At 42.9% G+C, this 26,873-nt stretch overlaps 1 protein-coding gene across 3 annotated transcripts in view; it reads left to right on the forward strand.

The window, feature by feature from the left end:
* Positions 1-26,398, forward strand: part of GREB1 (growth regulating estrogen receptor binding 1) — a 100,823-nt gene extending 74,425 nt beyond the window's left edge. For 2 of the 3 annotated variants that reach the window (XM_048498713.1, XM_048498722.1), the window contains exons 18-33: positions 19-358; positions 1,380-1,495; positions 2,268-2,467; positions 3,707-3,796; positions 5,005-5,573; positions 7,079-7,181; positions 8,234-8,389; positions 11,395-11,537; positions 14,478-14,639; positions 16,453-16,657; positions 18,073-18,247; positions 18,332-18,550; positions 19,752-19,887; positions 22,537-22,737; positions 23,657-23,795; positions 24,647-26,398. In XM_048498713.1, coding sequence (XP_048354670.1) covers positions 19-358; positions 1,380-1,495; positions 2,268-2,467; positions 3,707-3,796; positions 5,005-5,573; positions 7,079-7,181; positions 8,234-8,389; positions 11,395-11,537; positions 14,478-14,639; positions 16,453-16,657; positions 18,073-18,247; positions 18,332-18,550; positions 19,752-19,887; positions 22,537-22,737; positions 23,657-23,795; positions 24,647-24,810 — 3,118 coding nt within the window. In that variant the 3' untranslated portion in view covers positions 24,811-26,398. The remainder of the gene's footprint in view (positions 1-18; positions 359-1,379; positions 1,496-2,267; positions 2,468-3,706; positions 3,797-5,004; positions 5,574-7,078; positions 7,182-8,233; positions 8,390-11,394; positions 11,538-14,477; positions 14,640-16,452; positions 16,658-18,072; positions 18,248-18,331; positions 18,551-19,751; positions 19,888-22,536; positions 22,738-23,656; positions 23,796-24,646) is intronic. The other variant, XM_048498732.1, reaches the window with a different exon arrangement.
* The last annotated feature ends 475 nt before the right edge of the window (positions 26,399-26,873 follow it).

Genomic DNA, 26,873 nt, shown 5'->3' on the forward strand with positions numbered 1-26,873 from the left:
CTGCTCTTTTTTTTCCAGGTTTCCCAGACTGCATAGTGCAGTGATAAGGACATTCGTTCTTGTACAGCACTATTCTGCAGCCATGATGGCCGTGTGTGGCTTGTCTCAGATGAAGAACTACACAACAGTTGAAACCCTAGAAATCACTCAGAATCTCATCAATTCCTCAAGACAGTGCCCTAGCGGTCATGGGCTCATGGTGGTGTTAAGGATCCCATGCATTCCATTGGCAGTGGTGGCTTATGAGCGCCTCAACCATGTGCGGGAAAGACTTGCCCTTGAGGACCATTTTGAAATAATCTTGGGGAATCCCAACTCTGGAATCACTGTCGGGAAACACTTTGTGGAGCAACTCAAGGTAACTCTTGTGGCTGCTGATCAGAAATGATACGATAGCTTGGCTCTAGTGGTGGAGCAGCCTATTCTGCACAAGATCTAAAGATCTTTGTATACAATGTATTGTCGAAGGCTTTCACGGCCGGAATCACTGGGGTGCTGTGTGGTTTCCGGGCTGTATGGCCGTGTTCTAGCAGCATTCTCTCCTGACGTTTCGCCTGCATATGTGGCTGGCATCTTCAGGATCTGATGTCAAGCTATAAAGATGAAGGCTCAAAGGTAACACAGCAGACAGGTCCTCTGAAGATGCCAGCCACAGATGCAGGCGAAACGTCAGCAGAGAATGCTGCTAGAACACGGCCATACAGCCCGGAAACCACACAGCACCCCATCTTTGTATACATTTTGGTATCGATATCCAGTCATTTGAGCACTGCCGAATACTTTGCTGGGAATGACTCCTAGTTCCTGCTTCCAAATCTATCAGTGTATTTGAAAGTAGTTTTATTTAATTTAATTAGGGCTGCATTAAAAATGAGCTTTTAGTTGATTAACAAGTCAGGGAAAATTTTAGTCAGTAGGTATTTATAGCATTTTAATTTTTGTCTTATTGTTTCTGTTCTTATTAAAATGCCATTTTTTACCATGGCGGAGGTGCTTTTGTTTATTAAATTCTGATTTCAGTTCACTTTTGTTCTAATGTAGTTAATTCATCAATTGGTTAGTAGCCTTACAGAGTATTAAAATTAATACTCAGCATGTATATTCCTAAGCCATCACATCCACTCCTTTGGCAATCTTTACTGCAGTACTATAAAGTAAACCAGAATTATTACTCTCCTCCCCATATTATAGCTGAGGCTGAGTGACAGGAGCTTGCCTAAGACCATTCAAGTCGTCTACAGTTGAGCTGAGTTTTGAACCTGGAATTTTGTGGTTTAGTGTTCACACTTTTAGCCTCAGTTTTGGATTAGAACCACCGTTTCTGGCTTCTGCATTGGCACAGATATGTGTTGACTAGTTTGTTTCCAATGTCATAATAGATCTGGCAGAAAATTGAAGATGCAGAATGGAGTCCACAGACCTATTTGGATCTGGAAGGACTGCCTTGCATCTTGATCTTCAGTGGAATGGACCCTCAAGGTGAATCACTGCCAAGGTAATAACACTGTACTAATAAACATTTCCATGGAACACAATTTAGTCCTTCTTGCCTACTCATACCCTTTTGGTCTGTGAGCACAAGGGAGTCACTAGCCACATGGAACCCACTGCCGATTACAATCCTTTTTTGAACAAGAATTACAGAACAGAATAACAGAGCCTTTTGGGGGTGGGCAGTATAGCAAATTTAAACCATAAACGAATAAATGAATTAAAAAATCTGATGTTGCTTTGTTTATCAACTAATCTCTGAAGATTGGAATGTGACCTCTGAAGTTCATTGAATGCACGTGGCCCTAAAAAAGGAGGGGGGGGACTCATTTGCTCTGTTTTTCTTGTTTTTTGAATGTCCAGCAAAGCACATCAATTCACCGCCATTCCCAAACTGCTTTTTAATTAAATCCTGACACAGACTAATCCCTGCCATTGGATAAGGAATATATTTCATCTCACTAGCTGTAGGGAAGGTAGTTTACAGGATGTTGCTGAAAATTGGCACATCATTCTATTCATAGTACATGTGCAGATATACTCTGGGGGCACAATAAATGACAAATGCCCAGTTTTCCATAACTGTTATACACCTAGTATGCATTGGAAACAATAGCTACAAAGTGGCTCCAAGACCTCTTGTGTTACCCTTGCAATGATGCTTATTTTGAAACACAATAAGATTGGGCCAGTTTTCCTTTATTGAACATTGTAATAGATAGGAATAATATCAAAGAATCCTACAGTTCTAATTTTTTTTTCTTTCTCTGTCCAAGGTCTTTAAGATACTGTGATCTGCGTTTGATAAATTCCTCTTGCTTGGTGAGAACAACCTTGGAGCAAGAGCTTGGGTTGGCAGCCTATTTTGTAAGCTCTGAAACTTCCACAGAGAAAGTGGTCTCAAATGATGTTCTGGAGAGCGACCCAGAGAAGTTAAGCAGTACAGATAATGAAGATGAAGAAACAGTAACAGAAGGTAATTGAATGCTCACAGACTCATTGCACTAAAAGATGTCAATGAAAGGATCTGGTTGAGAAAAACAGATTATGAGATCTTAACATAGATGAAACTCTGGTGCATTTGAAAATCTAGTAATTTTGTTGAGTGACAATTAATCTCTTCATTGAGTTGGGGCTGCTTTGATGTGCCCATCCTTTTCCCTACCCCATCAGGCACGAATTGCATGTTAGACACAAAATGCATCCCCGCTAATTGACAAACATTTTGCACTGGAAATCTTGCTTTTGGTAGGCGTGACCAGAAGCAGGAAGATTTCAAGACTTGGAAGATTTCCTGTTCCAAACTGAGAACCTGTGTAGTGTAGGGTGTAGAATGGAGGGCTAGGAAAACTTAGGCTGCTTCCGCACACGCAAAATAATGTGATTTCAAACCACTTTCACAATTGTTTGCAAGTGGATTTTGCTATTCCGTACAGCTTCAAAGAGCACTGAAAGCAGTTTGAAAGTGCATTATTCTACATGTGCGGAATGAGCCTTAGATTCAAATCTCCACTTCTCCATGGTCACTGAGCATGCTTGGGCAGTCACTGCTTCTCTCAGTCTGACCATGTTCTAAGAACTGAGTTGTTCTAGGGATAAAATGGAGGGCGGAACTTTATATATCACTCAGAGAGCAGGAAGGATAGAATCTGCCAGTGCCCCCCCTCCCCCAAACACATGCATATTTCCATACATTTTAAGTTCATTTGGGTGGGATAGCCACTGAAGGGTTGGAGTATGACAAGTGTGGTGGGGGGGGGGGGATGAAATTCCTTTCCAGGATTTTTTAGTTCAAAGTGGGCCTTTGGTGCACCATTCTGTGCATTTGTGCTGTATTCTGAAGGAAATGGGACAGTCATACTTTAGGACCTGTTTGGTGGACTAGGAGGATTGTGGAATTGTGGATGGTAATGGGAAAGATTAATGGGAACTGGGCCTTAAGGAACACTGGAATCTCAACTAGATTGGTTTCACAGCTGGTAAATACACCTACATAAGTTTCATAACTATAAATATTTAATTCCTGCAGTTCCATTGTGTATGTGATCGCCTTGAAAATTTCAGTGCAAGTTGTTATAGGAATGGACAATTCAGTTTCAACTCATAAATAACTCAGTGTCTACTTAATCACTTTAGAATAATTAAAAGTAAGACTGAAAAAAATAATTTTTCTGAAACTGTAATAGGAAGTCTTTCCCCCTTAATCCTGGAATAGGGTCTGCGTCAGAAAAGAGGAGCCCTGTCAAAAGAGAAAGATCCGGCTCACACGATTCTGCAGCTTCATCTCTTTCCTCTAAAGCATCAAGTAAGACATCGGCATTTACAGTTTTCAATATTTGTTTAGGCACTTGGGGATTATCACAGTTAAGCCAGTGTTGTTGTCAATTGGGATTTACCATAACTCAACTAAAAAAGAGACTGAGAAGTGAACGTTCTACCGAGATAATGCTTACATTGAAAACATTAGATGCATTTTCCAATATTTTAATTAGGAGGCAACAATTCCACACCCCCTTCCTTCTCAATGTCTTTGCCTGAGAGGCAGAGGAGAACCTGTGTGCACAAGTGAGGGCTTCATCTCCCCCCCATCACAGCCTTCTCTTCTCACTTTCCATATTTCAGTTGCCATTGCCACCCAAGCTGTGCCCTTTATTTCTCTGTTTACAGCTGGAGGTGCAGATGGGGACTTGGTACATGTGTGTGTGTGCGTGCTGCTCCACACACACCCTCCCCCCCCCCCCGGCCAGCTAAGTGACTGTAACCAAATCAGTTAGCTGACCTTAATTGGCTTCCACTGCCCTCCTTGCCCCCACGTGCAGACACAGCCAGCCTGGGCTGTATGCCATGTTTTTTGTGGCATATGTCCATTATTCCCTATGGGGGATTTTGGACAGCTGGGGTTTGGGGTTTGGGGGTTTTTTTGTCATGATGCCCAAGGGATCTGAATTGGGCTGTACGTCTGGCCATGGTGAAACATATCGAGGGGCCTTTCCCCACTTACCTTAAGCCCCGTGCTACTTGAGGAGAGTAGCGCGGGGTCCCCCGGCACTCCCCACGAGAGGGGCGGCGACAGCGCAGCTGCCCCGACGCTGCCGCTGTCGCGCCCCCTCAGCATGCGGCATCCCTGGCGCTCTTTCAAAGGGCGCCTTTTGATGACCCCGGGGTGCGCGCCAGGGATGCCGCGGGCTGAGAGCAGCGCGCGGCATAGGGGGGATAGGGGAGAGTGGGGAAAGGCCCAATATATTGAGATATTGTGGATCTTCTTACACATTTTTCTTCCAGAATTACCCTGATAGAACCATGGAGGCAGGCAATGTCAAACCACCTCTGAATGTCTCTTGCCTTGAAAACCCCTCCAGGGGCCATCATAAGTCATCTGTTACTTGACAGCAAAACAAAAAAAAAATCCGGTAGGGGGAACCCAGGTGACATTAGGGAGGAATAATTGCAACTTGCAGTGGTCAGTGAAGGTTTAACTTGACCTTGTTGTTAAAACTTGTACTTTGTTCACAGGCACCACAGCATTCTGCAGTGAAACGTCTCCTCCATCGGTCACTGCAAGTGATACAGGAAAGTCTGCCCATCAGACCTTAAGCAGCAGTACAGAAGAGAGTGTGAATAACCCTGAAAAACAAAGACCCAAAGTGGACAAAGATTCAAAGTCAAGTGCTAAAACTGCTCAGGCTTCCATCACTTCCTCATCAGCATCTCCTTTCTCATCTTCTTCTGCCTCCTCCATACCTACTCACAGCTCCTTTATCCTGCAGACCCCTCACTGCTCCATGACAAAAGTGTCTCAGCAGCCTCCTATTGTTTATCTCCCTAAGCTAGTGTACGATATTGTTACCTCTGCTGACAGCACAGGACTTCCTAAGTCATCGTCCCTCTTGCCTTACCATTCCGTGATGTGGGCAAGTTCATTCCGCCCGCTCATGAGTAAAATGATGACCTGCACAGAGCAGTCTCTGTATTATCGCCAGTGGACAGTCCCCAAACCAGTCCATATGGACTACAACAATAGGAATGAAGGCAGGATGGACACCTTCCATCCAAGGAGGCTGCTCCTGAGTGGACCACCACAGGTGTGTAATAATAACAGGGTAATTATTCTTGTAATTTTATTATAATTGTGTGTAATATTCCATGACGACAAGTGCATTGCCTTACTGTATTGGACTAAAGGCCCTATCTATAATAGCATTTTGTGGTCACCAGATAGGAACTAACTACTGGGTTGGATCAAGTAATCCCCCAGTGAATGTTTGAGGATCTTTCCAGCAGTCTCTTTCCCAGCAGAGTTGATTCCTAGGACTATGAGACTAATAGCCATGCAGGTCTTAAAGAAAGGAGAAGAAAGTGGAATCCCCTACAAGTTAGTGCTCACAGAAGGATGAAGATGGGGGGTAATTTTGTTTCTTTCTCTCTCCATAGAGGAGCCCCCAATCCTGCATGGTTATTAGTACAGCTTTCCAATAGTCTGAAGAAACTGTTGAGGAGAGGAAAAGATTGTAAGATTCACAAACCTTGTAAGTGCCGATCACTGGCTGCAACCCTCTAGAAGTACATAAGAGGAGTATAACATTGATAATTACCCTTAATCTATGTTATCAGCATCTGGTAATCCGGGGTTCTTCTGACTAAGCAGTTGCATTTTGGCCATCGTGGTGAATTCCCTTCCACTACCTAAAATATTGCTGATTACAAATCATGATAGAGGTCCATATGCATTCCATACTTTTGAGAAACCCCTAATTTGTGGACCTCCGACCCAATTATCACCAAACCGGGGGGGGGGGGGGGGTCGCAAGGAGAGGCACCAGCAGCTATACTTCAAATTGAGTGTCTCTACCTTAAAAATAGGTCCCCCCAATTTTCCCCCCATTAACTAACATAGCGACTGTTCCCCTTAAATTTTCCAGGGAACAACTATGGTGAATGTTTCCAGAGCTCCAGTGAAAGTGGGGCTGTTTTTTAAGGTAGAAGCACCAAATGTTACGGGCCCCCAAATGGAGGAAAAGTGGGTTCTTATAAATTGGGTCCTCAGACCCAAACTTAACCAAGCTCAGGGACTGTCATATGGAGAGGCACCTGCAGATATGCTGAAAAATTGGTGCCTCTACCTCAAAAAACAATCCCCTCAGAGCCCATAAAGACTCTCCAAAGAGTGCAATGTTGCTGAAAAGTTTTCCTACCATTGTGAGAATAGAGGGAAAATTTGTCTTGACTAAGTTTTCTGATTGAAAGAAGAAAGAATGTCATAAATATGCTTTGAATTGAATTGTCATAAGTAGGCTTTGAATTGAAATTCAAATTACCCAGAACCTGAAAGCACCCTGAGTTTGAAAGGTAAAGGGCAGTATAGAAATCACATAATAAAAGTAAACAAACTATGCGGTCATTTAAATATTTATTTGATTTATATCCTGCCTTTTCCTGATTGTTGTCAGGCTCAGGGAAGCTAACCATTAAAAATATACTAAGTTAAAATACACAATGTCGAAAAGACAATGAGAACATTATCAGATATTGGATACTCAAAAATATGACAATCAAACAGTTGTGTAGTTTCTGATATGTGTATTTACAGATAGGGAAGACAGGGGCCTATCTGCAGTTCCTCAGTATCTTGTCTAGAATGCTTATTCGATTGACTGAAGTGGATGTTTATGATGAAGAGGAAATCAATACTGGTAAGTTCTTCACGTAGAAATCTTTCATCCGGGAAACAACTTACAATCATTTTGTTAATGATCAGTGAGAGTGCTTCGTTATTCTATTCAAAATTTGTAATCCCCCATGTTAATTTATTTCTATTAATGGAGCCCCTGAACCAAATTTCATGCAATTAATCAAATTTCCTATACAATTATTTTTTTTTAAAAAAATGCTTATTTCACATTGCCTTTTTCTTTTTGTTTACCACACTGACTACTTCAAGGCTGTTCTGTATGCACGTCTGTTTTTTCTTGTTAGATAGCTGGTGTCATGACTTATAATCTCTCTCTCCACAAAACATACCGTTTTGTGGCTTTTGCCAATCTTAGATATATTAATATGATCGGAAAGTTCAGAGTTCTTAGATTCCCTGGAAAATATGCCCAACACAGTTGAAAAATGCAAAATGGCCTTGCAAATTTTGCAGCTGCACCTCTCCTGAATCATAAGAAGTTATTTAGTAAATCAAAGTGATTTCAGGGGAAGGGAGACTATCCCAAACAGGCAGTTCCTGCACATCTTCAGTTTTAAAAAGTATGCCTGTATACTACCGTGTTTCCCCGAAAATAAGACAGTGTCTTAAATTAATTTTTGCTCCCAAAGATGTGCTATGCCTTATTTTCAGGGGATATCTTATTTTTCTGTGTTCTGTTCGTCAGGCATGCTTCCAAACAAAAACTTTGCTACGTCTTACTTTTGGGGGATGCCTTATATTTCGCACTACAGCAAAACCTCTACTACATCTTATTTTCCGGGGATGTCTTATATTCGGGGAAACAGGGTACGAGCAACTCCATCTTTTCAGTTTATTGAACTGGCTTGTTACTCACGTTAGGCATTCACAAGGATTTCCTTCCATCTTCATTGAATAATGAATTACACATGTATTGAGACTGAAGGTAATGTGATAGTAAGAAGCTGTTTTCCTGTTCACTGGTCAGGTACCCAACCAGCATTTCATTGTGCTAAATTCTTTACTTAATTATTGTATATTTCTTAAACTTCCCTTTTTTCACTGATGCGGCAGATCTCAAAGAAGAGTCGGTTCAATATTACCACCAACCAGGGGATGCATGGCCTGATCTAGAAACGATGAAAAAAATACCCTTTGACTATACTATTCATGATCCAAAATATGAAGATGCAAGTCTCATTTGTTCAAGAATTCTGGTGAAGAATGAAGGTCAGGATTTTTTTGATTAGTTTTGTAAACAAAACAGAGGGACCTATAAAATAAAATAAATACTGTTGGAATGTTCAGTGGTATAATAACAATTGTAATATCAAAAACTATAATAAGAGCCCCAGACTTCCAAAAAAGGTTTTGCGTAGCCACTGATGCATCACGGTTAGCCCTTGGTGCAGTTTTGTTGCAAGAAGATGGCATCAACTGAAATGCCATCAAACCTGAATAATGGCTTGGATCCAGTGGTTTTGTCTCTTCCCCTCCTTGTCCTGCTGCCCCAAATGACCTCTGAAATTATTACTCAAGGGATCCCCAAGAACAACAGCAGGATGGGGAGGTAAGGAAGTTGCATTCTGTGGGTAGAACTTTTTCCATCCATAAAAGGGCATGCAAGTCTATGACTTACTACATATCTGGGATAGATAGTTACTAAGTTAAAGGGATAATTAATCCAGATGACAGTCAGGCTGATTCCGCATGGGCCAAAAACAGCGGTGTGAAAATGGTGTGAAAAAGGTATAAAACCTTTTACACTGTTTTAAACCCTTTTATACTGTTTTCACACTGTTTTCACACCGCTGTTTTTGGTCCATGCGGAACCAGCCTCACATTCACAGTAGCAACTGCTTTCCGCCACTACTGCTGTGTTTCTGTTCTCCCCAAGCAATACTCATCATAGCTCCTGTTGTTACCATATCTATCAACTCTCCCCAAATCTTTCCATTTTGTCCTGTCTTTAGTGAGGTCACATCCTGTGCCTGCCTTTGTCCACTCTGACCTCTAATCCTTGTGGGGTCACGCAGTTCTTCTATCCGTAACAACCTCCTCTCCAGCTTCCTTCTACTTTACTCTCTTGTGTTCCCAACATGTGGCTGGGACTAAAGAAAGAGAAAGGGACTAACCTGAATTAGCCAGATATGTGTAAACACCATGTGACTGCTGAGTCACAGTCTAGCCACTGGGTGACAGTGATAGTTTTGTACATCTGTGTAGAAAGAAGCTTATTCTGTTTTGTGGGGCACCACTAGAGGGAGCAAGTAAATGTGTGTTCGCTAGGAAAAAACATACCTTCTCAACAATAAGCATTACTTCTAGATTGTAGAAATTTAATTCTTCTGGACTATTGCCATTCTCTCTACTTGGGGCTACCTGTGAAGAGGGTTTGGAGGCTGCAACTAGTTCAGAATATGTGGCTAGACTGCTGATTGGGACCAGATATTGGGAGCATGTGACCCTGACATTACAGCAATTACATGGGCTACTGATCCTCTCCCAAACCCGATTTAAGGTGTTGAGTTTGATCATTAAAGTCCTACATGGTTTGGGACCTGGGTTTCTGAAGAGCTATCTTCTCCCACATGTTCCTACTTGAGAACTAAAATCACAGGGAGAAGCCCTTTTGATGTCTCATCAATCACACAAGTTGACTTGGTAGATACGTGAGAGGCGACCTGTCAGTGGCAGTCCACAATTGTGGAACAACCTCTCCAGGGTCTCCTCATTTTTTACTTTTAGGAGGCAGATGATGGTGGTTTTATTTAGGACCACATTTGATTAAACAAGTCCTAAACTGTGATTTTCAATTTTCTTTTTACGTAATCTATTGTATGTATGTTATTAATATTATAAGCAGCCGTGAGCATCATTAATAAAAATGGTGGCTAATATTTTAAATACAGTGGTACCTCGAAAATCGGTGCCTTCGACAATCGTCGATTTCAGAAATCGACAATTGCCAGGCACCGATTTCCACCCTCGAAAATCGTCGGCCGCCTCGATTTTTGGCGGCCACCAAGGGTACACAAACGCCGTTGCGCCTACGCAAACGGCGTTCACGCATGCGCAAACGGCATACCTCGAAATATGGATGGATTATTGGCGATTTTTGAGGTACCACTGTAACTATTTAATAAATACTGTCATTTAAGGCAGCAGAATAGATAATTTCTGGTACTTTGGGGAGTTGTCACCTTAACAGTTCTCCTGCTGCATTTTGTCCCAATATTATAAACACTACAAATATTAAAAAATAAAACTTTTATTGGATTTATCGTTCCCCAAGACTTACAGCAAAAGAAATGGTATATTTGGTTTTGTTGACCCCAAAAATATACAGTTTGACACCAATACACAAACATCCTACAAGAATGTGGAAAAGATCCGCCATCTTGCAAAATGGTGGCTACACAAAAAATGGCTGTCTCTACAACTAATAGTCTATTTGGCTTTGCCAGTCTCAAAAGCATATATTTTGACACCAAGGTGAGCATTCCTCATGAATTTTAGGTATTGAAATAACCATATCTGCCATCTTGGAGAATGATGGTTACAGGAAATAAGTCCCAAAATTGAAATGTCTACCCAAGAAAAATTTAAAGCAATAGTGCCCTGAAACACTCACAAACAAAATTCTCTATACACATATTTTTATGGGGCTGTATTGTGTACCCAGAGCTATACATTGTTTTAGGAACAGTAAAAAATAAGAAAAATGCATGTACGTTAAAAAAACTGCTTGCAGGGTGGGGTAGCATGCAAGGGAAGGGGAATGACAGAGGGGAGTGAGTGTGTGAGGGGTGGCATGCAAGGGGGGGAGGGAGGGGGCCCGGCATCTGGACATAACCCACCCACCTAGCGGAGGGAGAGGGAGGGGAGGGAGGGGGAGGGGTATCATGCAAGGGAAGGGAGTGAGGGAGGGGAGTGAGTGAGGAGTGGCATGCAAGGGAGGGGAGGCAGGGGGAGGGAAGGGGAGGGGAGGTTTATGTAGACCAGATTGGAAAACAGTTGCTTGATGAAAGAAAGCAATGTTTTTAATAGCAAAAACTATTTAGATAACTATGTTGCTTGGGGAAAACGTTTGGGGCCAATTTAAATTGATAATTTGCATCCAGTATAGGTTTGCTGAAAGAAGAGTGTATTTTTAGCAGCAGTAACAGACTCTAGCATTAATTCATCATTTATCTGACTCACACATACTGAACAGTCCTAACCCTTTTGTGCAGACAGATCAGCAAATAAAAAACAAGAGGACTTGTACATGCGCCGTCAGACAACTAGGATGAGATTATCCAAATACGCAGCTTACAACACTTACCATCACTGTGAACAATGCCACCAGTACATGGGCTTTAATCCCAGGTACCAGGTAAGGTAGATATATTTTTTTTACCCTTTGAGATATGCTTGTCCTACCTTTCACAGAATTTAAAAAGCAGTTTACAGCCAAAAATCCCCCCAAATTAAAAAATGATAAAACCAGCTTCAAATAGTAAACACAAACACATAATTATATCAAACAGTAAAAAGTTACTACCCTTTGCATTTGGTCTGTGGGATCCTGTGGGGTTCCATCTTGTCCCCTATGTTGCTCAGCATCTACATTAAACTGCTAGGTGGGGATATCTGGAAATTTGAACTGGGTTGTCACCAATTATACAGATCTCAGTCTTCTGGCTGATCCCTAGGAGGCAGTAGAAACTCTGAACTGGTATCTGGAAACAGTTTTGGAATGGAATTGGGCTAATAAACAACCTTAATCTGATCAAATAGATGTGCTACTCTTGAGCTGAAGGTCTGATCTGGATTTAAGATATCACCCATTCTGGATCCCTTGAAAGGACAGATCCATCTTGGACCCAGACCTACTTTTGGACCCAGACCTACTGCTGAATAAGGAGGTGGCAGCTGTGGCTAGGATTGCTTTTTACCAACTTTGAATGGTTAGCCAGCTGCTGCTTTTCCTGGGCAGTAAAGTTTGGGCCACAGAGGTGGAAGGCCTAGTTACATCTCATTTAATTACTGCAGTCTTATGTGGTGGTGCTCTTGAAAAGTATTTGGAACATTCAAATGCTGCAGAGTCCAGCATCCAGCATCCAGCTGGGTTATAGGACGCCTGTCATTGTTATGTTGACCGCTGTTTTAATAGTTTTTAATGGATTTTAGCTAATGTATTGATTGTTATGTAGTCACTATTGTGAACCTCTATTTATTGTATACATATTAATGTTGCGCACTGCCCAGAGCCCCTTGGGGACGGGGCGGTTTATAAATCAAATAAATAAATAAATAAAATAAATAAAATGTTGACTGGAGTGGACTGTAGGGACCATGTTGCTCCAGTCTTAGCCCGTCTGCTCTAAATCTCCATCTATTTCGAGGCACCATTCAAGGTGCTGGTCTTGACCATCTATGGCTTGAGATCAACATATTTGAAAGATCACCTTATCCCTTAAGAACATATCCCACTACTGCAGTCATCTTCCGAGGTCCTAGTTCAGGTCCTCCTGCCTTTTGGGATTAGATGGGTGGCCACCCAGGAGAGGGCCGCCTTTGCTGTGATACCAGAATGCTGTAACTGTCTTCTCAGGGAGACTTCTCTGCCCCCTTCTGTTGCCATCTTTCAGCAGCAAGTGAATACCTTTTTTTTATAAGATGAAGACTTCTTTATTTGTGTGTTCCTACAATATTATCTCCTTTGTACCTTAGGTTTTTAGTGGTCGATTCCCCACCAAAAAAATGAATGTGGATACAAACCGGTTTGGGAAAAACTGGGACCTTTTCAGCACGGTTTCAGTGTCCCCATTGTAGCTTCTGCCCCACAAACGATCCTTGTTCCCAGAAACGCAGCAGCGACGAAGGATTCCCCACTGAGGCGGATTGAACACGCGATCTGCTCAGGGACTATCCTGATTGGCTGTTGCGTCGTGTTGGGGCGGGAATTTTTTTTCCAGACTTCCGGATCCACGTCTCTGCGAGCATGCGCAGAACGACCCTATGCGGAAACGAAAAAACAGGCGATTAAAGCGAAGCCCTGTTTCCGTGCTCCTCCATGTAGTCGCATCCACATGGATACAACGTGTAGCACTGCTTTGTATTGCCTTCTGCTCAGTCAATCAGTCAAAACCGGTCCCATGTTGCTTCGTATCCACGTGGATCTCTGGTCCGCGAAATAAAAAAAGGCTGCGCGCGCATCGCGCACAACCCACTGCGTTCTCAGTGGATGGGAGGCTCCATGTCACTACCACCGGCGGGAAAAACAAACCCGGATTCACACACCCCCCTCCTAACTTCCCCACTACTCCAGATTGCCCACACGTTTTTTTGAAAAGGTCTACTTTCTTGCAGGTTCTAAAATAACACGTGCGGGGGGGGGGGGGGCGCCAGAACCGGGATGAATCCGTGTTCGGCGGTTCAGTAATGGGGAGTTCTTGCTGAAACCTTGATATTTTGCGTGAGTATCACGTGATTAATTGACCGTGGGGAATCGACCAGAGTTGTTTTAATATATGTATTTTCCCTTAAGTTTTAATGGTTTTACTGATGTGTTTTTGTTTTGTTGGTGTAAATGGTTTTTAAGAAGTGGTTTTATTATGTGCATTTTAAAATTCAGGGCCTTGGTGGCCCTGATGAGGTCAGACAGGCTCGGTATAAGTAAATAATAGTAAAGATTCTGTTTTTAATTATTACATGGGATGTGTCAGCCATGGGTGGTAAAAACATACTATAAAATGTTTAACTGAAGAGAAACTAGAGCAGTGATTGCGAACCTACGGCATGGGTGCCAGAGGTGGCACTTGGAGCCCTCACTGTGGGCACGCACAAACAGAGTTCGTCATGTGGGGGTGGAAAATTACCCCCCCCCCTTACACACACACACCCCTAGGGTGGCCTGGGCCACTGAGCAAGACATGCGCGCACCGTGGTGACCAGGGAGGATTCAGCTGATGGGCCTGGTGCCTGTGCTCCAGGTGGCTTCTGCCCGAGGGGTGGGGGCGCAGAGAAGGCAGAGATGCTAGAGAGGCACAGAGCAGTGCACCAGGACTTGCTGGAGGCTAGAGCAGGCTAGCCCCTGCTCAAGTGGGTAGGGCGGAGGAAGAGGGAGCCAACCGTTTTTTTCTAAACTAAAACCTCAGCATTCAGGTTAAATTGCCGGGTTGGCACTTTGCGATACATAACTGGGGTTTGGGTTGCAATTTGGGCACTCGGTCTCGAAAAGGTTCGCCATCACTGAACTAGAGTATGTATTTTAAAAAGAGCATGGCTGCACTGCAAGATGAGTTACCTTTTCATCTCTGTCCCTCTGCAGCTTTATGAATCTACCTTGCATGCCTTTGCATTTTCCTATTCAATGCTTGGAGAGGAGATCCAGCTTCACTTCATCATCCCTAAGTCCAAAGAGCACCATTTTGTCTTCAGCCATCCAGGAAGACAGCTAGAAAGCATGAGGTTGCCTCTTGTCACCGATAAGGTAAATAAATGCCAACATGAGGCATGCATCAAATTGGGGTATTTGTTTCACAGGGTCCAGACCAGGCATTGTCTTTACTGTCTCGGTTTGGGTGCCAGATGGTGAAGACAGATTGCTTTCTGTTCAGTATCTCTGCTGATAGTGAAACAACTTGCTTAGTGGTTTGCTTGGGAAGCAGGACTCCAACCCAAATCTCTCATATGAACACATTTTGCATTTAAACCACCTTCTTCATTTTCATGCGAAAGTGCAAATAATTCTGCTAGAAGACCCGCCTTCCATCATCCCTGGAAGGCGATGTGTTGTTTTTGCTGTGTTTACCCATTTTAAATGTGTGTCACGGCTACTGTTTTCTGATTAGCCATTATTTTTAAGAAGGAGGGTGGGTGGATGATAAGGCACATACTCAAAATTGCTTTCATACATTTGCTTCTAAAATGGTACCTAGGGAACTAACTGGGACTAGGTATAAGATCAGATTTAGCTGTGTGACCTCTCGTTGATTATTCTTTTATAGTAAAGGAGAGGTAGCATGGTGTGGTGGTTAAGAGCAGTGGACTCTAGTCTGGAGAACCGGGTTTGATTCCCTACACCTCCGCATGAGCGATGGACTCTTATCTAGTGAACCAGATTTGTTTCCCCACTCCTATACATAAAGCCTGCTGGATGACCTTGGGCTAGTCACAGTTCTCACTCAGAACTCTCCCAGCCCCACCTACCTCACAAGGTGTCTGTTGTGGGGAGAAGGAGTTTGTAAGCCTCTTTGAGACTCCTTAAGGTTGAGAGAAGCGGGATATAAATCCATCTCTTTTTCCTCTTCTGAAAAGAATCTTAATTTCCTGTCTCATTTAATCTTTTTTTCCCTTATATATTTATTTTGATATTTATATTCCACTTTTCTCCTCAGTGAGGGCCCAGTGTGAATCCCAAGTTGCTGAGACAAAATTCACAAAAGGAGAAGATGTTTTTTCCTCTCTCTATATTGTCCCAGCAGCTTGGGGCAACTTGAGAACCTGTTTTTTTCAGGCACTGATCTTTAACTAATCCAATTCAATCTGCAGTGAACCATGTTTTCCATTTTTGTGTAAAGCCAGTGTGGTTTGGTGGGTAGAATGGTGGATTAGCTAGGATCCGGGGCAGGTTTGAATCCCTGCTTCTACCGTGGAAGCTTACAGGATGACCTTGGGCCCATTATACACTCTCAATTTGGCTTAACTCACAGACCTTTTGTTGTGAAGGGGAGAACAGTGTTCTGAAAGCCACCATGAGTCTCAACAGGGAGTAAGTAGAATATAAATAAATGCAAGTGCAGAGTCGAATGTCCTGAGGCTGCAGCCAATTAGTCACGTGGGGGGCAGAAAAGTCCCCCCCCCTTCCTTCCCCCCAGGTCTATACACTGACTTAAAGACCTGGTGCAAAAAAAAGTTGTTTGGTTCTGGTGGGGGAGGGCGGCTGCCCATACGGGGGAGGGGGGGCTCAGATTTTGCACTGGGCTATATTTTCCCTAGATACACCTCTGCGCAAGTGCATTTTATGACTGAAGCTACAGACTTTGGGCTTTAACGCCATGCTTCAAAACAACCTATCTTTCTTCTTCCTCCTGTTCTCTGTTATGTCTTTTTCATTCCAGCCTGAGCCCAAATGTTTTCATTTTGTTTCATTTGGTCAAAACACAGACTATTACAGGAATTTTGTTGTTCAGATTGGTCTGCGAGCCCAATACTTGCAACAGTTGTTACTGACTTCCGAACATACACTTTTTCTTTGTTAATGTTAAATCGACACACTAACACAGAGATTCTTACTTTTACAGAGCCAGGATTATATAAAGAGCCCCACATTTACTCCCACAACTGGACGTCACGAGCACGGACTTTTTAACCTTTATCACGCCATGGATGGGGCCAGCCATTTGCATGTCTTAGTTGTCAAAGAATATGAAATGGCAATATATAAAAAATACTGGCCCAACCACATCATGCTTGTCCTGCCAAGTATTTTCAACAGTGCTGGAGTGGGTAGGTACTGTGTGCTAGGGTTGCCAGCTCTGGGAAGGGGGGTGGAGGGTGGGATTTGGGGAGGGGTGGGGAGGGACTCCAATGGGGTATACTCCCATAGACTTCTCCTTCCAAAGTGGCCATTTTTTCCAAGTGAACTGAACTCTGCTGCCTGGAGATCAGTTGTAATAGCAGGAGACCTCCAGCCACCACCTGGAGGCTGGCACCCTACTATGTGCTCAAAGAATCGCCTGGGTAAATAAAGGGGGGAGGGGTTGCACACTTTACAGTCCACTGACTTCCATTCAAGTAAGCAGGCTTAGAAGGGTGTTTCTGTTTAAGATGGTACTGTTAATCAGCTTAATAGATACATTAACTAGCTATAAAGCTGCCTTGTGGGGTGCTGTGTGGTTTCTAGCAGCATTCTCTGCTGACGTTTCACCTGCATCTGTGGCTGGCATCTTCAGAGGATCTGAGTTCCTCTGAAGATGCCAGCCACAGATGCAGGCGAAACGTCAGGAGAGAATGCTGCTAGAACACGGCCATACAGCCCGGAAACCACACAGCACCTCAGTGATTCTGGCCGTGAAAGCCTTTGACAATACATTAAGCTGCCTTAGATAAGACTGCTGTTATTCTAAATCACTGCCTTCTGCTCTGGTTGGCAATTGTTTTCCAGGTGTCACAGAGAAAAGGGTCAATCTCTGTCTGAGATGCTTTAACTGGAAATGCCACAAATCGAACCTAAGACCTTCTTACATGCAAAACATGTGCCACTCAACCTTGGTTATTCCCATGAGATTATTTTAATTTGCTGTAAGAATATTTAATTGTTGAAGTTTAGATAACTTTTTAATTTGGTATGTCACTCCAAAGAGAGTAACTCACCACTCGCACAGTCAGGAGTTTGAGCCCCCTGTGGGTCAGATATCCTGGCAGCTGGCTCATGGTCAACTCAGCCATCCATCCATTCCTTGGTCGGTAGATGAGTACCTAGCTCATAGCTAGGGGGTAAAGAATAGCCGGGGAAAGCAATGGCAAACTACCCCACAAAAACAGCTTGCCTATGAAATCTCTTCTTGCAGGGATACCCCAGGGTCAAACACGACTGAAGGGGAAACTTTACCTTTTTTAATAGAAACATTTTTATTAAATTATAGTATATCTCATCACTTCAGCAAGACATCTATGTTGAGATTTTATTCATATCCAAATGTGATTAATTAAATTTTATTTTCAGCCTATTGGTTGATTAAATAGTTATTGACTAACCATTTCCAGGTAGTTGGTCAGTCCACTAAAACCTTTGAATGAGTTGGCAGCCCTGAAAGTTTGTCTTCTGGGGAGATATTTATATACCAAAGGATTTCTAGGTAAAACGAAACTTTCATTTATCCCACTACAGTGTCTAATTTGCTTCTTTGGTTTGAACTTAGGTGCTGCTCACTTCCTAATAAAGGAACTGTCTTACCATAACCTAGAGCTTGAGCGTAATCGGCAGGAGGAACTAGGAATTAAGCCTCAAGATATTTGGCCTTTCATTATCATTTCAGATGACTCTTGTGTCATGTGGAACGCTGTAGAAATCGATTGCTCAGGAGAAAGAAAAAGGTAAAGGATGATTTATTTGAGGTTGGCATACAGATTAATCTTTCAAACAGTCTGATTTGTATGTCTGTTCTCAATCCCTTCCAGTGAATACACATGGGCTGAAAGGAATATTTCGCTGAAGCAAATTCTCCAGCATATTGAATCAACTCCTAATGTCACCCATTATGCCTTGATTGGGATGAGGAAGTGGTCGAGTAAAACCAAGAGCGGTGAGATCAAGGAGCCGTTCTCTTGTTGCCACATCCATGACTTTGTCATGCTGAATGTGGACCTGACACAGAACGTACAATATAACCAGAACAGGTGAGCCAACCAGGAGAAGCAGTCATGGGCTGCTTCACACATTCTATTGTGGCAGTAAGCTCATTGATTGGCTCTGGGTATACATGCGACAGAGAGCTGTGGCCTGTCTTGATTTCCTGTGGCACATAAACTACTTTAACATGCATAACATGCAGCCAGAAATGCATGTTTATTGGTTGTGCATGATACAGGTTTGATAGATACATGTAATAATTGTTTTTGAACACCATGCCATATCTGAAGCACTTCTGATCTATGTCAAGGCTAAAATTGCAGCTCAGTTCACTGGCACATACAGTGGAACCTCGGTTTTTGTTGACTGCAGTTATTGTCGGTTTCAGTTTTTGTCAATTTTTTCCGTGAACATTTTGTCTCAGTTTTTGTTGGTTGCCTCAGATTTCGTCGGATTTTGCCGCTTTCGTCGTCATAGATCGCTGCTAATTTCCTATGGAACTTTTCCAAAATTTGATAGTTTAGGATATTCCAGGCTTTCTCACTTATGACTCACCTGACCAAATGCAGTTCACAGTCTGCGTACGATGACATGCAGGAAGCAATAAAAAGAGGTTAATCAAGCTTTTGCTGGACCACATTGCATAGCTAAGGCCTGTGTAATACTATTGAAGAGGTCACAAATTGTGCAGGAGTGGGGAATTTCCAGATCCTAACCTCCAAGTAATCTCCATGTAATCTTTCTTATGGATGCCATCTTTTGGACAACCATTGTAAACTCCTTCAGGTTCACAGCTGAGATTTCACAAGACTGATTGTCCTTTTTGGTCAATTCTTATAACTGAACAAAATTGTTTAATGAAAGTTGGAATGTTTCCACCGATATCACTGCAAACCACTGGGCCATTGTATTGTTGAAGGCTTTCATGGCCGGATTCAACTGGTTCTGGTGGGTTATCCGGGCAGTGTGGCCGTGGTCTGGTGGATCTTGTTCCTAACGTTTCACCTGCATCTGTGGTTGGCATCTTCAGAGGCGTATCACAGAGAAAAGGACCTGAAGATGCCAGCCATGGATGCAGCGAAACGTTAGGAACAAGATCCACCAGATCATGGCCACACAGCCCGGAAAGCCCACCAGAACCACTGGACCATTGTTTTAGTTTGTATAATATCTTCATCTATTGAGATAACATCTAATAGCTGTATGTTATGTCTTAATTTTGTGTGTCTTCCTTGCACCTTCCAACAGATTTATGTGTGATGATGTGGACTTCAACCTGCGTGCCTACAGTGCGGGCCTACTGATCTGTCAGTTTAATCGATTCAGTGTTATGAAGAAACAAATTGCGGTGGGTGGGCAAAGATCCTTCCATATTAAGTCTAAGGTGAGACTTGATACATATATTTGATTACTATGAAAATAAGACAGGGTCTTATATTAATTTTTGCTGCAGATGATGCATTAGGGCTTATTTTTAGGGGATGTCTTATTTTTTGTGCCCCAGGGGCGTAGCACCCAGGGAGCGGGGGTGTTCCGGGGGTGGGTGGGGGTGTGGCAGGGGCGCAGGGTGGGTAGTGTGGAATCTGTAAGTAGGGCTTATTTTTGGAGTAGGGCTTATATTTCAAGCATCCTCCAAAAATACCAAAAAAATCATGCTAGGGCTTATTTTCGGGGTATGTCTTATTTTTGGGGAAACACAATACTGTTGGCAAAGCAATGTACATTTTTGTTGTTTTTGAGGTTCAACAGTGATGTTATCAGACATGACCTGTATTTAGGGACAGGCTATTTGGACCATCTGATCTGCAAATTAAGAGGCTGTAGAGTGTCATGTTCAGTGTCATTCCAGCATGGGGTTGTTATTAAAAATGGCAACTCTTTGTCAAGTTCTATTTTTTTCTGGCAATAATATTTACTCGGACTGTATTTTCTCCACTCCCACTATCATCATCCAGATATCATCATACTATTTCACAAAATATTGGCAGCCATTGGGGGATGGCTGGACAATTCTGAATACCAAGAGGGAATAGGAGAGAATGTGATTGGGAGGAGGTGAGAAAAGGAAGCAGAAGAGACATAATGTGGGGAAGGAAAATTTGGCCAACAGGAAAGGAAAAAAGCAAGAGCAAATGGGGAGCCACTAAGTAGGATCAAGGGTGGAAGAAGTTGGAAAAGTACAGGGAAGAGGACCAGTGAGGGGTGTGTGTGTGTGAGGGGGATTACCTTTCTCCCATGAGGATCCTTTCTCTCTCACATGCTCAAGGGCTGTGATACTTCTGTCCCAGGCTATGATGGGCTGCTTTCACTCCCAACTAGGTAAACAGCCCTTGAGCATGTGAGAGAGGTGCAGCTCTGCTTCTTCACGCAACGTGTGATTGGTGTTTGGGATATGCTGCCACAGGAGGTGGTGATGGCAGCTAATCTGGATAGCTTTTAAAGGGGCTTGGACAGATTTATGGAGGAGAAGTCTATCTATGGCTACCAATCTTGATCCTCATTGATCTGAGATTGCAAATGCCTTAGCAGACCAGGTGCTCGAGAGCAGCAGCAGCAGAAGGCCATTGCTTTCACATCCTGCATGTGAGCTCCCAAAGGCATCTGGTGGGCCACTGCAAGTAGCAGAGTGCTGGACTAGCAGAGTGCTGGACTCTGGTCTGTTCCAGCAGGCTCTTCCTTAATGTTCTTATGTAAGTTAATAGGGGAGGTTGTTTTGGTGAAGAAACTCTCTTGTCCCAGCAGGAACCCGTCAATTCTCCCCAACCCCATCATAAGCTGGGTTCAGAGTGTTTCTCTCAGGCAGACTCCCACCACCTCATAATATTGGCCTTGACCCTAATTTGGAACCAAGAGGAGCAACCAATTGACACTGTTTTTGTAACGTGAGCTGCAGTGAGGTGCATAGGTAGGAATCAAGGCAACTCCATTCTCTTAACTAGTACAGCTGTATCCTGCTGGCAAGATTCTAGAGTAAATACAGATCACAAGACGAGGGTACACACAAAGAAAAGAAATTAAACATGGAAAGATTGCTAATCTACCTTGAACTTAAGGATCCTGAACATCTGATCTCCTCTCCCCATTAGGAAAATGAAATGTGTGTATGTATAAAGAAGATGCTGTTCCTTGTATTGGTCATATTTCCCACATGATCTCACACACATGCACGGAAAGGACTGTTCCTTTTCAGGTCTCCCTCCCACATTTGTAAGACCTTAACCAACCTTAGTCTCAGGTTGTGGCAGCCCACCAGAACTTTCACAGTCAAATAGAGGCAGAGGCGTAGCAAGGGGGGAAAACACCCGGAGCACTGGTACATCCTCCGCCCCTGTTACACTTCTGTCCACCCCACTCTGGAACGCCCTTGCCACACCCCCACAGGGGCGCGCCCGGTGCGTCGTGCACCCCCCTGTCTCCTTGGAGCTACGCCTCTGAATAGAGGTGCTAGCGTACCAAAAGAGATCCCATGTTTTCCCCCTGGGTATGAAACTATGCCTACCTAGCAGGATGAGCCACAGATGTTGGCCAGTCTCTGTAAATGTTATCTCCACTCTCCTCTCCTCAATGATAAGAGCATTTCTGGGTCTGACTTGTTGATCCCACCACCATGGCAGTTTTGGCACATGAAGAGGCACGGGGAGGTCACAAAAGAGAGATCTGGCCTCACTGTGCTGCTGGGGCTCCCACGACCTTTCGAAATAGCCCCAGTGGCAGTGTCTGCTGGTCAGACCCATGGATGCCGTAATGCCTGGTTCGGTCTTAAGCTTTTATGGGTCACTAACTGTAAATTTAGAGTGGTCTTATCTTGGGATTCCTCATTTTTATTTCATTTTCGGAAATGTCTCTGTGTTTATGTAAGGAAGTCAGGGACACAAGGCCCCAACAACTATAATCATGCCAGTATTGCATCAGGCTATTTAAGCCCTTTGAATTCCACCTGTATTGTGAAAATGTTAGCTTAGACAGGTACCCAAGCAGCTTGGATGAATAATCATAATGTAATATGTAATATTTTGTAATATTTTACTTTCAGGTGTCAGATAATCCAGTTTCTATCACCCCAGCCCAATACATCTGTGCTCCTGACAGCAAGCACACCTTTTTGGCTGCTCCAGCTCAGTTACTACTTGAAAAATACCTCCAGTATCACAGCCATCGCTTCTTTCCTCTCTCACTGAAGAACTATAACCACCCAGTGCTCTCAGTGGATTGTTACCTTAATTTGGGACCACAGGTAATCAGCCTCAGGGACTTAAAAGTTGCCTCTGACAGGCTAGACCAGATGTCTGAAATTAGCTATGCGTGTACGTGTCCCTCCTTTCCCATTTTCTGTAGTCTCAAGAAGCAAGGAGTGATTGGGGAAGACGAATAAGTGGTTGGGGATGCCCATAATTTGGCCAAAGTGAAACAGGGTCCTCCGTCTGCTATTGAAAGTGTTAAGCGTCAGTGCCTGGTACAATCAGCCAAATGCTTCTTTACATCTAGAGAATGGTTGGTTTGAGAATAGTTGATTCCAGGGTGTTGCTACATTACTTGGGAGGTAATAAATGGCTTCTCTTGATAAAGAATCTGATCCTAAAATGGGTAGTTCAAAGAGTATTTTAACAAAAGAAATAGAATAATGGATAATCAAACATAGAATGGTGTATTGTTAACTATTGTCTTAGAACGTTTCCACTACATCTAGGTGACTGGCCCCTATGCAGATGATGAAAGCAGCAAAACTAGGGCACCCACACTTTTGATTGGCAGAGTGCATGTTTAAAAATGATGCACACCACAGCAGAAAGCAGAGACAGTGCCAGGAAACCTGAAAGCAGTTGTTCTGCCTTCATTGAGACAAGGATCAAAATTTCAGTGTAATTGCAGTGGAAAGGAAATATTCTTTTGTGTTGTTGATAGGAACCTTCTGTTGATCTCCTAACCACACCTTTAATTACATGGTGCATGGGAGAGGGTGATCGGCTGCACTTGTGGAAGGACATTTCACTATGACAAACTTTCCAGTGGTTTACCTCCATCATAAATATGTTCCACATCCAGCAAAATCAGAAGCTGCAGGAAATAGTCCAACATAGTAGTTTTTATGACAAAATAAATTGTGCTTTGACTGATTAAATAATTCCTAGATTGATTTTTTTTCCTGCAATCAGATTGCCGTTTGCTATGTCAGCTCTCGACCTCATTCACTGAACGTCAGCTGCTCTGACATGATATTCAGTGGGCTCTTGTTGTACCTCTGTGATTCCTTTGTGGTTGCCAGCTTCTTGAAGAAGTTTCATTTCCTGAAAGGTAAGATTACCGTTGTTGGCACAAGTTAGTTATGTAGTTGATTATAGGCTGTCTATCTTAAGGGCTTAGGTTTTCTAACTTAACTAAAGGTAGCCAAAACAGTTATCATACCATACATATATACCTCTAAGCTGACAATTCCCCTTCCTGACAAGCTCTAGTTGGGGAATTGTCAGGGCAGAGGGGTCGCTTAGTGTAGAGGACAGATGTATCCTAGGTAGAGCATTAGGACAGAGTGGCACATTTATCAAGTAGTGGTCTCTAAAATGGCCGCTTGCCTAGTCTAATCAAGAACTTGATAGTGATCCAAAAATCATTCAGACTGTAGATCACTGACCAGTATCTGGTGGGCTCTCTTGTATTTTGTGAATTCTGGGATTCTTGCAAAAAGTGCTGCAGTAGCTGAACATTTCAGCATACAGTAATATTTCCCCCCAGAAGGTTATTTGTCAACTTTAATGGTTATTCCATGTTGTTTTAATCCTACCTTGCTGGCTGTATTGATACATTTTTCAAAACTTGTTTATATCGCAACTAACGAATGGCCAAGAGAGTGAAGGTTATAAGATGGATCGTTGCCCTTTTCTGCTGCAGCCTCCCTTGCAACATCTGAACAGCCACAGCTTAAGGTTAGAGAACCCCTAGTAGCACAGGGGGCGTGGCACAGCAGGAATCAGCAGAAATTATACTGCAAGCCCTTGTACTATCGCAAAGGAGTAGTGGTAGTTGAGACGCCAGTTACTGATTTTTTTTATCTCTATCGTTTTTGTAAGCAAATTTATATACCTACATCCAGAAACAAATACATAAAAAGTTGATAATAATAATAACAAAAGTAACAACTCCCACAGGTGCTACCTTATGTGTGATTTGCCAAGACAGGAACTCCCTACGCCAAACCGTTGTCCGACTGGAACTGGAAGATGAGTGGCAGTTTCGTCTGAGAGATGAGTTCCAAACAGCCAATGCCAAAGAAGACAAGCCTCTCTTTTTTCTAACTGGACGACATATTTGATGGGGAAGCGATCGGCTGTGTCATAGCAGAGGCATAGAGAGCTGGCTTCTTTTGTACAAAAACAGTCTGCCAAAAAGAGCTAAACCATTCTCAGAGAGTTGCTAGAAGGGCTGTCATTTAGACGAAAACAACTTAGGTCATTTTTTAAATATTTGTATTAATATTATATTTTATTTGACCAATTTTATATTTATACTTGCATACAATGTTAGTAACTTTTGTAATTTAATGAATTTGGGAAAGTAACTTGTGTAACAGTAGCAAAATTACTGAGTTGCCTGTTTAATAGAATTGAACTTTTTGTTGTATATATTACACAAGTTATTTCAAAACTGTGGTATATAGTTCAGAAACATGGAATTTAGAAGTAGATTTCCTACAAAAAATGTTTTTCTTATCAAAAGCCAGCATATCAGCAATGCTATATTTTTTGTATATTTCTCCTGATTTATTAATGTAGCTATTTAGAACTTTGGGTTAAGAACTAGAGGCAACATTTCTGGGGAAGTTCTCCTGTGCAAGTCATTTTGTGAATGAGAAAGATGCAAAGTAACATGCATTCATTTCAGTGTGGTATATGCAGGTGAACTTTCATCTGGTTTTGTGGCCCATATATTTTTCTGTTACAGTCCAAATTAGATTTCCACCCTAACCTCACTGGCTGCTCTGCCTAAAGACACAGACTTAAAACAATGTGGAAATATAGAGTGACTTTTTCTGATTTAACGAGAATGTTGACAATAGATGATCTGAAGTCTTGTAGCTAAGATGGAGTCTAACAGTGCAATCCTAAGCATAGTCACTCGCTTTTAAGTCCATTCACTTCAGAAGGGTGTCTCTATGCTTCGGATTGGGCATTAATTAATGATTAGTTAAACAAATATAATAAATACGGTTAAATAAACAGGCAGCCACAGGTGAACGTTGTTGCACTCTCTAAGGTAATATAAGTGCTTTATCTTAAAAACATATACCCTGTCTGATAACTTTGACAATTTGACAAAAAATACAAGAAACAGGACTTCAGAGGGGTGGCTGCTGGCTGATCTCTTGGTGGGGAAACGGTTCAGAGAGGTGCAGGGCCACGTGATACTAAAGCTTTCCCACAACCTCTGGTGTTCTGTTTGTTGTTGCAGGTGTCCTTAATGGCCAGAGGGAATGGCTCCTCCAAGAAGTGTAGTGCCAAATCACACCAGTTCTATCTCTAGTGTGAGAGGCTTATCAATCAGGCCCAGTGGAATGTGGCTCTCAGCTTGTCTCTTGGAGGTGAAGGATGATGCTGGGGACATAGGTTGTTCCTAACTGTGCAAAACAAGAAAAGATTAAATATACTTAGCTCCATTAAGTAGCTCCCTCACCTCAAAATACTTTAGTAACTTGGGTTCCTTGCTTTGATACTCAAATGTCAGGAGTAAAGATTTTGGGAAGTATCGCTATGGAGCTAACTACAACATGCATTTCTAAAAGCAATCATTTGGTGCAGCTATAGATTCAGAAAGGTCTGGTGAAAACTGGAGCACTAAGAATGGTACCACTGAGTGGTGTGAGAGAGAGTGTGTGTGTGTGTGTGTGTGTGTGTGTGTGTGTGTGTGTGTGTGTGTGTGTGTGTGTGTGTGTGTGTGTGTGTGTGTGTGTGTGTGTGTGTGTGAGAGAGAGAGAGAGAGAGAGAGAGAGAGAGAGAGAGAGAGAGAGAGATTGCTTCTCACAAATAATACTGGAAATTCTAATCTGGTGAGAAGCCAAAAGTTCTCTGCAGGAAATCTCAACCCTCCTGTCTCCAGGATAACAGTTCCTAACAATGCAATCCAGTTGTGGGAGGAGCACTACAGTGGCTGGATGCAGTGCGGCAGAGGCGTATCTAGGAAAAAATGGAGTCTGGAGACAAAATCTGAAACCCCCCCCCCTTCCCCGGGTGTCCAGGTCTACCACCCAGAGCCCAGGTCTACTGCCTGGAGCTCACGCTGGTGTCCAGGTCTACCACGGAGCTGGTACCGGTGCCAGGTCTATGTGCTCCTGGGAACATGGGTTACCCCATGTCCTCAAAGGCGGTATGCCCCTGTGGT

The sequence above is a fragment of the Sphaerodactylus townsendi genome, linkage group LG01 (genome assembly GCF_021028975.2).
Source record: "Sphaerodactylus townsendi isolate TG3544 linkage group LG01, MPM_Stown_v2.3, whole genome shotgun sequence".
NCBI classification, from domain to species: domain Eukaryota; kingdom Metazoa; phylum Chordata; class Lepidosauria; order Squamata; family Sphaerodactylidae; genus Sphaerodactylus; species Sphaerodactylus townsendi.